This window comes from Ambystoma mexicanum, chromosome 2p, assembly GCF_040938575.1.
Source record: "Ambystoma mexicanum isolate Mex_15411 chromosome 2p, UKY_AmexF1_1, whole genome shotgun sequence".
NCBI lineage: Eukaryota > Metazoa > Chordata > Amphibia > Caudata > Ambystomatidae > Ambystoma > Ambystoma mexicanum.
Window position 1 is genome coordinate 1,453,103,257 of NC_090923.1, and position 14,062 is coordinate 1,453,117,318.

At 46.2% G+C, this 14,062-nt stretch overlaps 1 protein-coding gene across 1 annotated transcript in view; it reads left to right on the forward strand.

Annotated features, from left to right (window-relative positions):
* Positions 1-587: 587 nt before the first annotated feature.
* The window catches only part of POLR3K (RNA polymerase III subunit K), a 124,035-nt gene continuing 110,560 nt past the window's right edge, over positions 588-14,062 (forward strand). The window contains exon 1 of the mRNA XM_069646025.1: positions 588-834. Coding sequence (XP_069502126.1) covers positions 724-834 — 111 coding nt within the window. The 5' untranslated portion in view covers positions 588-723. The remainder of the gene's footprint in view (positions 835-14,062) is intronic.

A 14,062-nucleotide genomic window follows, 5' to 3' on the forward strand; every position in this document is an offset into this window, starting at 1 on the left:
TTGTGGTTTGGTGGCTGGTGGTTTGTGTGGAAGTGTGGGTATCGCTCGGGTTGGTCGCGGTGGGTGGGCGGCGCCGCGCGATGCCTCGCCTGAAGAGCATGTGTAGGCGTACGGGCCGGGGTCTCGCGGGTCTGCGTGCCGGTCTCCAGGGCTCGCTGGGTGGTGTTTTGAGTGATGGGGTGTGTGTGTTTGCGGTGGGTTGGCTGGTGGTGTTGGATTGGGGGGGTGTGGTTGTTTGTGGTTGGGTAGCTGGTGGTTTGTGTGGAAGTGTGGCCTGTGTGTTGGTTGGTGCACATCATCCTTTAGGATGGGGAAGCGTCTGCGTGGGTCCGCCCACGCATTCGATAATTAAGAAGAAGAAGAAGGATGTCAGTCCGACTGAGTTCTAAAGAATAACTAGGGTCAGTCCTGTGGACCTCCGGCACAAGGTTCTTCCGGTTTACGTCTAGAGTAGAATGTAACTCGTAGAGCAAGAGCAGTTTAGAATTCTGTGACCGTAATACAGTAATTCATGAAGCAATGTAAAAGGAACCGTACGTTTCACGGAACGTAACGTGGAAGTGACGAGTTGTGGAAACGCCGCTAGGTCCGTTTCTCTAATAAGAAATATTCGCTACTCTTCTGAAGTGTGACAGTTCCGTGCATGCTCACAAAAACCTCTCTTCTGCTCAGCAGTTTACACGCTAATATTTGCTCTACCTGCTTTCTGCTGCACCCCTGGTCATGTTGCTCTTTTGCCCGACATGCGGCAACGTACTGATCGTGGAGGAAGGGCAGAAATGCTACAGGTTCGCTTGCAACACCTGCCCTTATGTGCACAACATCACCCGAAAGGTGAGGTGGCAGAGGCTTTCTCCATGATTAGGACAATTGTACTCAGTTGGGGAGGTGCATGTGGGGGCTTTGTGCTCTGTGATGATTTGAGTGTACTGCAGCGGAAGTAGTTGCTTGTGCAGGGTCATTCATGAAGTGCAATATAATAACTGGTGGTACTGACCGGTAATGATTCTTTGGCCAAGTCAGTTTTGTAGGTCGGTGTCCTCTAGTAGTGAGCCTGACAACAAAATGACAACTGCTCTGCAGGAGTACAGAGATGGGTAGTGGCTAAAACGGAGGGCGAAAGTAAAAGAACAGCAACGATTTTTTTAATAGAAATATCGCGAGTGTCCTCTGAAATCGGCAGGGTTGGCATGTATGGGTTCCACGGCAGGTGAGTGACACACACCAAAGGTGTGTGATTTGAGCTGTCTGATTAAACCAGTAGTGATCTCAATCATAAAGGTGAACATAGCACCACCCAACAGGTTTCTTCGACTCTTGTGGTAAGATGGGCTGAGGGCAGGCTTTAATCTTCATGAGGAAATTGAGCTAGCAAAAAAGCTGCTGAACAGCAATAGTACTGGTGTCCCAAAATAAACGAATGTTCAACCAAGATTCTATAAAAATAGTAGACTTTTATTCAACTAAAAATACACATTAAATAATTAAAAACAACGTCCTTGTGAGCATGAATAAGTGGTGCACCAAACAGAGAGACACTCTGTCTAATATTAAAACGTTAAGATTTCATCAAATTGGAACTATATCATAGAAGGAAAAAATTAAAATAATTAAATGAGGACATAAAGAATATGATTCAAGGTGTATACAATGTCTACATGAAGTCAGATTGAGTAAAAACAAGTAATTCTCCTGATGAGCCATACAAATGGTGAATCTTGTTGAGGATTTGATCAGCAAAGTATTACATTGTTTTGTTGAATTAAATATCCTACAACTGAGGGGATTTGATGAAAGAACTAGCACATAATTGATGATTTGATCAACAAAGTTAACAAGAAAATCCCTGAAACATTAACATGTAACATCAAGGATTCAGTGGTGATTTGATGCATGAAATATATCACAAAATTGGAACGCTAAGGATTTGTTAAATGAAATGGAACCTTGGACAAAGTCAGCACTTTAATGGCATCTAATTGATTACACTAAGAAGAAGGGGATCGAAACAGACAACACAGCCAAATTGGAAGAAAATACATTTGAATTGAAAATTAAGCATAGATTTTAACTCTCTTTAGCTTTAAAAAAATGTTTTTCTTTTTCATAAATATGGTGTTCTTTTTTTCTTTTTGCAGAATTTATGATATGATATGGCATTTAAAACGCGCTTATACACAAGTGTTTCAAGGCGCGACAAGGCAAGGGAGGGGGAACAGAGGGAAGACAGAGACAACGATCTTACTAGGCCAGGTGACAATGAGATCGCACAAGCGCAAGGGAGGGGGAAAGTGCAGGGGCGGGGGCTGTGCAGTAAATTGCATAACTGTAAAAATAAATGAAACAATAAATAGTGTGGCCAGCTGGTGGCAAGTGCAAGGGTAAGTGCAGATATCCGGTATCAAGTGCTGGTAGTGGGTTGTAGGGATACATAAACATCCCCTGGGTGCAAGGGTTGCCAGGGGGGCAGTACAGGTGTGCAACTGGCGGGGAGGGGACCTCGGCCTGAGATCAGAGGGTAGCCAGGTAACCAGTGCATCAGCCAGGCAATCAGTCTGGGAGAGGAGGAGAGAAAGCAGAAGCAAAGAGGGAGGTCTTGAAGTGCTTCCGGAACCAGTGATCGTTCTCAAGTTTCAGAGAGGCAGGAAGGCTATTCCAACGGCGGGCCCCAGCCGAAGAAAGAGATCTACCCCGAACTTGTTGCTTGAGAAGCGACTGACCCTGAGGGAGTTGGAGGCGGATGAGCAAAGAGCTCAAGAAGGAAGATATTTAGGAAGAGAGCGTTGAAGGTATTGGGGCCACAGGCCCCAAAAGGCCTTGTGCACAATGCAGAAGGGTTTGAACTTAATCCTCGCAGCCACTGGGAGCCAGTGCACCGATTTCAGTCCTAGAGAGATACAATCCCTGGGCTTGAGGCCAAGGACAAGTCTTGCATGTCCTGTTCTGGATGAGTTGCAGAGGGGGGAGAGTAGAGGCAGGCAGATTTAGAAAGAGGCTGTTGCAGTAGTCCGGCCTAAAAGAAGAAGGGCTCTAGAGACAGTGAGCTTCTGGGGTAAGGAGAGGAAAGGAAGAATACCTCTGAGGAGGTGCAGCTGGTAGTGTGACTTCTTAAAGACATCAGAGATGTGAGGAGAGAAGGACAGTGTGGAGTTGCAGATGATCACAAGGTTTTCAGCCGCACAGGTGGGAGCAGGAAGAGGGCCAAGAGAGGCCGTTCAGAGAGTGACAGGAAAGGAGGGAGCTGGTGTGCCGATGAGGAGTATCTCGGTCTTACTGGCATTAAGGGAGAGATCATTGGCGGCACACCACTCCTGGATAGCAGACAGACAGTCAGCTATGAGAGAAGGAGAAGAGGTGGCTGAAGGGAGCCTGAAAATGAGTTGTGTCATCTGCATAGCACTGAAAGTTGGGGCAGAGAGCAGCAATGCGGTGGTCAAGAAGTGCCAGGTATTGGTTGAACAGCCAGGGAGAGAGGTTAGACCCCTGGGAAACACCACAGGTAGTGATAGAGGAGAGGAAAGACCCAAGTTGGACGTGGGACGGTCGAAAAGAGAGGAAAGGTTATCACGGAGACGGTTGAGCAAAATTAACTGATATTTAGATTTGTGATGTAAAGTACATAAGCACCCACACATTTTGGTTATTTATCTTATTGAGGGAATCACAGCAGGAATTTCCAGTGGTTGTAAAGTAGCAGTTAGGAAAGTGGTTATATCCTAATTACTAGCGCACAGGAAGAATTATAATGCTGCATTCTAAATTCAGAATATGCAGACTTAAAGATGAAAGTGGTACTCTGGATCTGAAGACGAGTAAAATGGGCAATGTTTTCAGGAGCAATGTTCAAGTTCAATGAAGGTATATTTAAAGACGTCAGGCGTGGGATCTTAATGCAGGCAAGGGGGACATAATCACTACAAATGCCCTTTTAGGCTTGTTCTTTAGGCTCAACCGTGTCGTGACCTGTACCTTTCAATGGGTTGAACCAATGAGTGACTGCAGTTCTTGGCAGTGGAGGCTGTGTGGGAGAGGCTTTTCTCACTGGACATTGTTTGGAGATGGAGTTGCTTACTTAGACTCCCTAACAGCACGAAGTGCCGCAGAATCACTAGACAGTGACTGCAGTTCTTGGCAGTTACTGGCTGTTGCGGCACGGCCACCAGATCTGTAGACTCTTCTGAGGACATCATCTGAACAACTCCCCCCAGGGCAAAAAAAAGGATGCTGAGCTTTGCTTTTTGTTGTTGGTCTGACCATCGACACCTTTGCTCCCCTCGTCCCTCTTTTCTGCCATCCCCGCTGGGTTAAAACTTTTTGTGCTGTTGGAGTGGACATACTTGTGATTAACTGGGATGCTGGGTGTTCAGTAATGGGGAAAGATAACCTCCTCCAACCTGCACCTTGTAGGGCGGATACCCGCGCCTCCAGGTAGGCATGTCGCCCAGTGCCCTAAATAAAATGGAATCGGCAAAGCAGTTACCCACCAAAGCCAAACAGGGAATGAATAAATCCCAGCACTCTGCCCAAAAGAAAATGACAACATACTTTGGAATGAAGCTTCCTAAGGTTAAGAATGGGAGTGAGTTGAGTGCGAAACCGGAGCAACAGCAGTGTGATGTTCATCCAGGAAAACCTACTGTAAAGCTCCTTTTTGATCGACAGTAACCAATCCCTTCTGAACCACTGCTTAGATTTGAAACGGAACTCTCTAGTCCCCAATGACTGCAGCCACAAAAATACTGGGAATTGAAATCTTTCGGATACACCCAATCTGGAACAATTGGTATCGCATAAATGTTCTTATTATTCGGACAGTGAAGGGGGGGTGGCAGAATTTGCCCAAGAAGTCAACTCTAAGTGCCCTACTGGGGGAGCCCCAGACTCGTCAGATTCTTCCTTGGATATGATTATAGCCAAATTAGATGTGCTATTCTTACTCTGCTCCAAGTTGGCCGAGGATCACTCATCCATCAAACAATGGGACATATCTTTGATTATATGAAATATCAATTTAAGATTGATAAAGCAGTTGGGAAAGAACAGCCAGGAAAAGGGGGGGACTTCCACGACCAGCAAACCAACTTCCTTGTTCCTTGCCTCTAATAAGAATGTGGTACCCCATTTAGTTGTTTTGCAGAGTCCCTCGCTGAGCGGCATCCATAAAGCAAGCCCTAGAGTCTATCGATGCTAGACCCGGTGTACCACCCAGGAGGAAGGAGCGGCATATGACGAAGCCCGGGGTGGGGGGGTCGTCTTCAACCCAGGGCGTGATTCTGACCACTTTGGTAGTGGCTCTCCCAACCCTCAAACTTTTCAATCCCAAAGAGGATCTATCCAGTGCAGGTACATGCATGCTGGCCATTACTCTTCCTGACTGATCTACATGACAAGTGGCATTGCATGGACCTTTTGGATAGAAGGTCGCACACTACTGGCTCAATGGCGATAAATGGCTGTCTTCCCTCCAACAACAGGGACAACAACACACCCAGCTCATTGGTCAATTGCAATGCAGAGGGTCATCATAGTGGGCAAAACATTGGGGCCTCTGGGCGGAAACTCCCTTTGCCCACCTCTTCTCAGGGGGGGCATGTAGGGGGTAGATCGAACCCACTCCTTGCAGGATGGTAGTCATGTGTGGAGTCAGGGTGTAGGACTTTTGCAAATGGGAGGCTGTGCATAGATCATAGCAGGAACCAAGCTGGTTTCAAAATATATCAAGATAGTCAAACTTGATCCCGCTGCAACCAGCCCCTTTCTGAACAGAACATGGCTGCTTCAGCTGTTACAGCTCATCACAGACCTCAGTGGACTCACCTCTGAGGACATAGTGAGTCTAGAGCTGCATCCTTATCGCAGCACTACCAATTGGGTGCTGACGAAATTGGCTTCCCCATTGATAGCAGAGAGTGTCTGTAAAAACGCCATATTTCTGCGTGATTTGGGCTTCACATTTTTGCCTTTTGTCCTACTGTAGATCAGGTTGCCTGGCAACATAAGACATATGTGGACCTATTGGACCTAGCTAGGCTGCGACACAGGTGAAGGGTAGTGTGAGAAACCTGAGGGTGTTCTCCCAGTAAAGCCTCAAGAATCCCTTATTCAGGTGGCCTATACACGGCCATCGCTATTGGATCCAGTTACTGGGGATGGACCAGTGGAGGAGGATCACCTGGATAGTGGAAACCTGGGTTATGCTGGGGGGATTACCCCAGGTGAGACGAAGTATTGTGCCAGAGAAGGAGAGAAAGGCGAGACATCTGATGCTTTCATGGGCTGTATTGCATCTCCCTCCCTTTCTCCTGTTAGATCTCTCCGGCCCAGATCCAACAAACCCTCCGTACCTACTCAATCCTCTAAGGTCCCAAACACAGTTACATCCAAAAAGCCATAACTCCCAGAATCTTGGTTTCACTGGTCTCCATTTGAATATTCCCTATTCTTCTTATTTCTGTTCCTCTGAGTATAACTTTCTGCATTCCGTACTTGATCAGACAAAACACTACAATTCCCACAATCCCCTTTGTTCATGTCACAACCCCAGCCATTCCCGCTTACCCTGCAAACCCTACCAAACCCGCCGCCCTGATTTTCACTTCCCAAAATCCCAACCTAATATGACAGAACACTATCTTTTCCACGATCCCGTATGTTCTGTTCTTCATCCCGGTCATGTTCGTCCATTTAACAAACCCCCCAAAACCTACCCTTCTGAGAGCACCTCAAACCCAAATACGAAGGGTATGATCCCATACCACACCTCTTTCCCTTCTGCCTATGTAGGATGCTTTGACATTCAAACGTTCCCCTTTTCCAACACAAACACTTGCGCACACCACAAACAACGGACTAATGTTAAGCCTGTGCACCTGACATGTCACAACCCGAGGGTCAGGCACAGTTGGGCGATTAACTTGAACCACACACACCTGACGGCCCTTCCTTTTCCTCACAGGGATAAAAGGTAGAGCAAGCGAGCACAGTACGAGCAAGGCGAGCACGGCAGACAACAAGATGAGATGGCTAACACACGGCAGTTCAAGAGAAGGAGAAAGGCGGCAGGAATCTAGAGGGTGGCGAGGAGAGAAGTGACTTGCCCTTTTTGTCTCAGAGCCGCAGAACCTTTGTGAAAGAGAGTCTAAGACCGCAAACAACAGCACAAGTGTCCTGCAGCAGTTGTCACCAGTACACAGAGCAAACCTATGCTGATAAGCGGGAGCAAGGGAAGCTCCCACGCCAGTGGTATTGGCCTTGACTCCAAAGAGGCAACAGCCAAGTGGTTCATCACAGCCGGTGAGTCGAGGGGAGAATCAATAAGAACCGGGCTGTGTTGAATGAGACGCACAAAGTGTCAAGTTTGAACCAAGTTTAACGAACTTTGAATGAACTGTAAAAAGTTGGAAGGGGAGACCAGCTGCAAAGGGAAACCGGCACCACATGGGTGCTAATTCAAGAGACTCTGGTCGTGCCCCGTATAAGAGAAACTACAAGTACCAGAAGGCTGTAGGAGGGCTATCGAATTAGGTCAAAGGTCATACAGAGGGTCAAGCAAAATCCCTGTACAATCGAAAGACTTTGATCTACAAGCACTTTGAAGTCAAGGGAAGTGAATCCTGCATTAAGACAAAACAAGGAACGTGAATCCTGCATCAAGAGAAAACAAGGGGAGTGAATTCCGTAAGACTTGGAGTAAAGTGAATATGAAGTAAAGAGGGGTCCGAACCTGAGGCCCTTTCCCTTCCCCACAGTGATAAAAGGTGGAGCCAGAGAGCACAGTACGAGCAAGGCGACTACAGCAGACAGTATGACGAGTTGGCTACCATGTGGCAGTTCAAAACAAGGAGAAAAGGGGCAGGAGTCGAGAGGGTGGAAAGGAGAGAAGTGACCTTGCCCTTCCTGTCGCAGGCCTGTGGAACCTTCAAGGAAGAGAGCCAAAGACCACGAACAACAGCACAGGTGTTCTGCAGCAGATGTCGACCCTTCACATGGCAAACCTATGCTGATTAGCAGGAGCGAGGGAAGCTCCCTCACCTGTGGTACTGGCCTTGACTCCGGAGAAGCCAACATCCAAGCAGTTCGACATAGCCGGTGAGTCGAGGGGAGAACTAATAAGAACTGGCCTGTGATGAATGAGAATCGCAAAGTGGCAAGTTTTGAACCAATGCTGATGAACTCTGAATGAACTGTTAAAAGTGTGAAGGGGAGACCAGCTGCAGAGGAAAAGCAGCACCATGTGGGTGCTAACTTGAGAGACTCTGGTCGAGCCCCATATGAGAGAAACTACAAGTACCAGAAGGCCGTAGGAAGGCCAGCAAAATAGGTCAAGGTGGTCATACAGAGGGTCAAGAAAAATCCCTGTACAATCAAAAGACTTTGATCTACAAACATTGAGAAACCTAGGGAATTGAATCCTGCTAAAAGTCAAGAGGGGTCCCGAGCCCAACTGAGGGAAATCCAGGGGTGAAGCCATCGCCCAAAGTTGTTTGATAAAGAAACTGGTATATTTTGGAATACGATATGAGAAGGGTCAACACCAAGAAGAGGTGTACCCAGCAGTGAAATTGTCACCCTATGTGAAACTGTGATATGAGATTGAGAAGGGTCGACTCCAAGAAGAGGTGTAGACCCAGGGGTGAACCCATCACCCAGTGAACATTGGGAACAAACTTTTTATTTGTTAAAGAAACTTTTCTTTTTGTTATTTGACCACATCAGGCCTTGAAGGCAAGAGACTTTCACAGGAAACGAGACTTGGCCATAGACTGCCCTGAGAACTGCCATTGGAACTGTTGTCTCAGGCTGGAAAGCCTGAGACTGTACTGTGCTCCAAGCTCCCATCTTACCCTGTGGTCAAAACGTGGGGAAGGGAGACACGAGCTACTGCATCCAGACTTATATATCCCTGACCCTTTTTTGTATTAGTTGGAAGGTTTGGCAATAGGTTTCTTAGTATAGGCCCTTTTGTTTGACACCACGCCACTAGGACTGCCTTATTTTTCATTCTTTTATTTATTTATTTGTATAGCACGCTACAGCCCAAAGCCATTGAGGCGATTTTACAGGAAGATGTATGAATGCTTAATTGATGTTAAAGTAAGATACTTTCTTGGTTGCATGACATGTTACAGCAATGATGCAGGGGAGCGAAGCAAGCTTAACAAGGCATAGAAAACAATGATTGCACGGAACACATTTTATCGAGTCAGAAAAATAGGCTAGTTTTAATGGCTTTGTGGAATGCCAGATGGGAATTTGATGGTTGACGCGTGCTCCCATCTTAGATTTAAGTTTAGATTAGGTGTTTTTTCCAACCCTCATACTGAATTCATAGTTCAATAAACACCCTTGAACTGTGATCACTTGTGTCTGTCTTGCTTGTCACCATGAGTTTCTCACAGTCGTGACCAAGAGGCATTGTCTTCTAAGGAGACAATGAATGGGGCTTGGTCACGAGTTCTTGCACTTAACTGAATGCTGGAAATTGCTCCTATTCAACCTTACTACTCTTCTGGAACATTCATGGCCATCGCTAATCCCTGCCAAACCCCTTGGGAGCAAATGAACTATTGTCTGCACGCATATTTTGTATTCAGGAAACATGGCTTACCTCCCCCTTTTCATTGGATGGCTATTTGATGTTCTTTTGTACCCCTCCCCCACATTAGGTTGCCCTAAAAGTGGGCTTTGTATTGGGGTCAGGTCTGAGTACTCCCCTTCTCCTTTCTATGCTGTAAGGGGGGAGGAGAACTTCTTGGCAGTCACCATACCGGACTTCCTTGTTAAGGTGGGGAGTACATTGGTGGTAACTTTATATGACCCCCCGGGGGCTTAAGACAGATATCCCTATCAACACTGTATATGACACACTGTATGCGTGGTTGGGCCAATCAAATGTGGGGGTATTATTCTCACCAGGGACTTCAATGTCGACTGCCTAGCTGATCCCACGTCTCCATGAGGGTCTCAAATGGGTCCTGCTACAACAAAATGATCAAGGGAGTGGTTTGAGCTTTTGTCTGTTTTCAATATGACTCCTTTGTCTGTTGGACCTCCCCAAGCCAATTTTACCTGGTCAAATGGTGCAAGCCATAGCAGAGATGATTTTATTTTTGTAAATGAGGCCATTAGAAATCTAGCGCCCCACCTTTGTACGCAACTCGTCAACATGAGCGATCATGTAGCAGTGAGAATGGTTTGCAAAAAGGCTAATACTAAATCCACTGACTATCTTCGGGTTAATCCTCAGGTCAACATACTGGGGTACAGATTTCTTTGGTCAACAATTAACATTGGCTGCTTCAATCGCACATTGACTAGGGATAACCCTATGATATAATCTGTCCTAGATGGGTGTCACTGGGATTTGGGTCAGTTAATGGATGTTTTTTGGCACTAGGGGCTCAAACACCTATCCAAGCGAATCAAATCATCTAAGCTTGGCGCCCCCTATGATGCGATAATTGCTGCCAAGAAAAGAGAAATAAGGGCACCAGGGCAGCACTGAGACACATCAAGCGTGATATGGCTCAGCAGCCATTGGTTGTCAGAGATCAATCCAAAATAATAAAACCTCAGTACAGGACGTGGCTTAAGGGCCATAAAGCAAGTTATACATCTGCGAGATAGCTGCTCATCCATACTTGGATTGCAACCCACTATTCAAAGAAGTTCTGGCACATGCTGGGTGTTTTTCAAGCCAATTCAGTGGCCCAGGAAGTCTGCTGCTGAGGCAGTTACTTCATGGATCACTATTATTACACCAAGGAGCCTGGTGGTGCCCGTATAGTAATCCCTATGGCAAAAACTACAGTCTTGTCCCATGTGGTGATGGCTAATTTGGAGGGAACGATCAAGAAATCCAGAGCCTCTCGGGCCATGGGTCCTGACAGCCTTTGTAATGCAGTCCTGAAGATGGACTCCACCTTCTGGGCTGCTTTACTGAAACAGCCTTTTCTTCGCATATGCGAGGTAGGTGACATCCCAAAATCTTGGTGGGATTCGATCTTGGTCTCCGTTTTCAAACGGGGATCCCATGCTGATCCAACCTGTTACAGCTTATTAGCTATGTTAGATTGTAGTTTTTTTGCGGGGTTACTTCAGCTTTTGAATGAGTGGGTGGAAAGCGAGCATCTCCTTGGCCCACATCAGTCGGGCTTCAGAAGGGGTTTTAAAACCTCCCCCTCTATCTGGATTCTCCAGACACTTATATCTGATGCCTACAGCTATTCATGGGTGCCACTGTATTAATTTGTCATGGACTATAGTGCCGCCTTTGACAGTGTGATCCGCTCCCACTTATGGGATAAACTGGCAGCATGGGGCATTGACAGTACATTATTGTATTTCATAAAACTTCTGTATTGTGACACCAGTGTTAGAGTCAGACTCTTGCGGGATGGGGCATTGTCAGGGTTCTGTCACACTAATATGGGACGTAAGCAGGTGTTTGCCTTGGCACCTCTCCTATATAACCTCTATGTCTCTGACATGCAGCAGGCTCTAAAGTCGGCACACAATTTCCCTCCTCAATTTGGTAAGGTAGAGACACGATGGTCAACACAGGACCGCCATTGGATTGCAGCGATCCCTAAATCTGCTGCAAGCATATTCTAAACTCAACGGCCTGAAAATTAACACCACTAAGACCAAGGTCATGATTTGTGGTAGGACTAAGGGCAAAGGAGCATTTGTGTGGGTATTGGACAGTGTGCAGCTGCAGTCTGTCCATGCCTACAAGTATCTCGGCGTGCACTTACAGGCATCTTCGTCTTTGGCTCATCCAGAGGATGAGTTAGTGTCGAAAACCTGGGCCAAGTGGTTGGCCATTAGGAGTGTTATTCTTGATAACTGTGGCAGATCCATAGAAGCCCTCGTAACTGCATATAGGGTGTCCATAATTGCAACTATTCTATAGGCTCTTGAAGTTTTCCCACTTAAGGCAGTGCTGTGGCTGACGAAACTTGAGGATAAAATCATACGCTCCATACTTAATCTTCCCAGCACTGTCCCAGTGGAGGCCTTGCGTCTGGAACTGGGTCTCCAGTCACTTCTGGCCTCCTGGAAAGTGGCGGCTTGTAAGATCTGGGTTGAGATCAAATACAGCTGGAGCTCAACACCCTCCTTACTATACTTTACGCTAACCCACAGCAACTTTCTATCTAAAAGTACTGGGTTCAGGGAACTGGAGAACACAGTGGGAATACAATGTCGAGACATAAATCTATTTCACCCTAACATGTGTGATATCACTATATTTGTGAGTGGTTTGAGTGGCTAATCCCGCATATTTGATCGTATCTCCTCCCTCAGTAGACTGGCAGAGATGCACAAGTATGCTGTATACTCCAAGCAGGGCTTATTTGGGGATTCTCCTTGCAAATATCTCATCACTCTGCCTCCCTGTTCTTATAAGATTCATACTCTAGCTACGATTTGACATACTAATGGTGTTGGCCAACATAGGGGCCTAGAGGGGGATGAATAGAGACAAGTGTCTCTCCCGGCTATGTACTGCCCATGTTGAAATGGCACGGCATGTCTTCGTCCTCACGGATTGTAGGGTTTTGAATGCTTTCTACCTAAGGGGATATGCAATTTGTAAATGTTGGCACTGACCAGTTTTGGAGCATGCTATATTGAATGGAATCATATGTTATCTCTGCCTCTGCCTTTCATGTTTGGCTCAAAATTAATTCTGAGCATACATTTTATAAGTGATTATTTAGGGAGAAAGAATTGATAAATGTATGACCAGCTTAAAAATGTGTAAAATTATTTATGTACCGATGTGTATTTAATTGGTTTTAGAAGTATTATTTTTTTCTGTATTTTAAATGTTATTTCACTGTATTGTATTGATTTTTGCATGCAGAAGGACCAAATGACTCCCAAATGCACAAAATAAAAAAAATTAAAGAAATTGGTCGAGTACGTCGAGATGGTCCACTCAAGATGGTCCTACAGTAGTGATCCTCTTGAATCGTGTGAAGAACAAGCATACAATGGAAGGGGCGGGGTCTCAAAGCAGTCCAGTCAGTTCGTCCAATGATGTAATGCTGCTCCTTCTGTGGCTATCTGCTGTTAAAGTGGCTGGTGCAGAGTCAGGCAATAGTAAAGCAGGTGGCTTCAGAAGAATCTTGCAGGGAGAGTGGGGCGCTACAGTAGATTGAAAAGTACTCGTAAGTGGTAGAGGCGGGAAAGAATGCTCTGCGCTTTTCCTTGACTCCTGGGTTGCTAATGGACTCTGGACAAGGTCTCCAGGAATAAGGAAGTCCCTGTTGAGCCTTTTCCAGCCAAAAATGTTGCCAGAGAGAATTTTCAGGAGCTGTCGCCTCCAGTGAGCAGGGTCCTGGTTCCAGTGTTCAAGCAGCAGATACGTCTTGTCCACACAGAACTAAGTCCCAGAGAGTCATCTGGAATGAGTGGCAGAAGGCTCTATCCCTTATTGAAGCCTTTATCTTTACCTCTATGGCAGGGGACATAAGGCAGACTATACCCCGATAGTGGTTCAGGTGAAAAGCGCCCTTTTAATTTTAAAAATGCTTGAATTTCATAGTATGGCTCGCTCCCTTATATTATCAATCTGTCCGAGCAAATCGGTCCATTTCAAGCCTTCTCGAGGGGTCCAATCCTGGCTGCTGTGATCAGTGTCCTTTCCTGGTGATTTCAGTCAGACCATTCTCTGGACAGGTACTCTTCTCCTAGCTTCTCTAACTCTACACACTCTTCTCTCTGCCCTGCGTCAAAGAGTCTGTAGTAATTACCACCGAAATGCAAATTCCCTCTAGATAATGTCATCTGAAGCATGGGCCTCTGCCTGCCCCCTGGAAGGTGGCAAGTCATTTGCCTGAGCAAACAAAGGTTTTGCTGGGGCTGAGCTCAAATTATCTGTTTTGGGTGAGCTCAGTCCTAGACAGTGAGTACACAGAAGGGGCACTAGAAACCAAGCTGAGAATATGGCACCAAAAGGCTTTGGGTATAATGATGGAGGGCACTATGTCAAAACTAGACATGGCTTATATTTAGATATTAATATATCAATAGGCCCTGGCAGCACAGAATT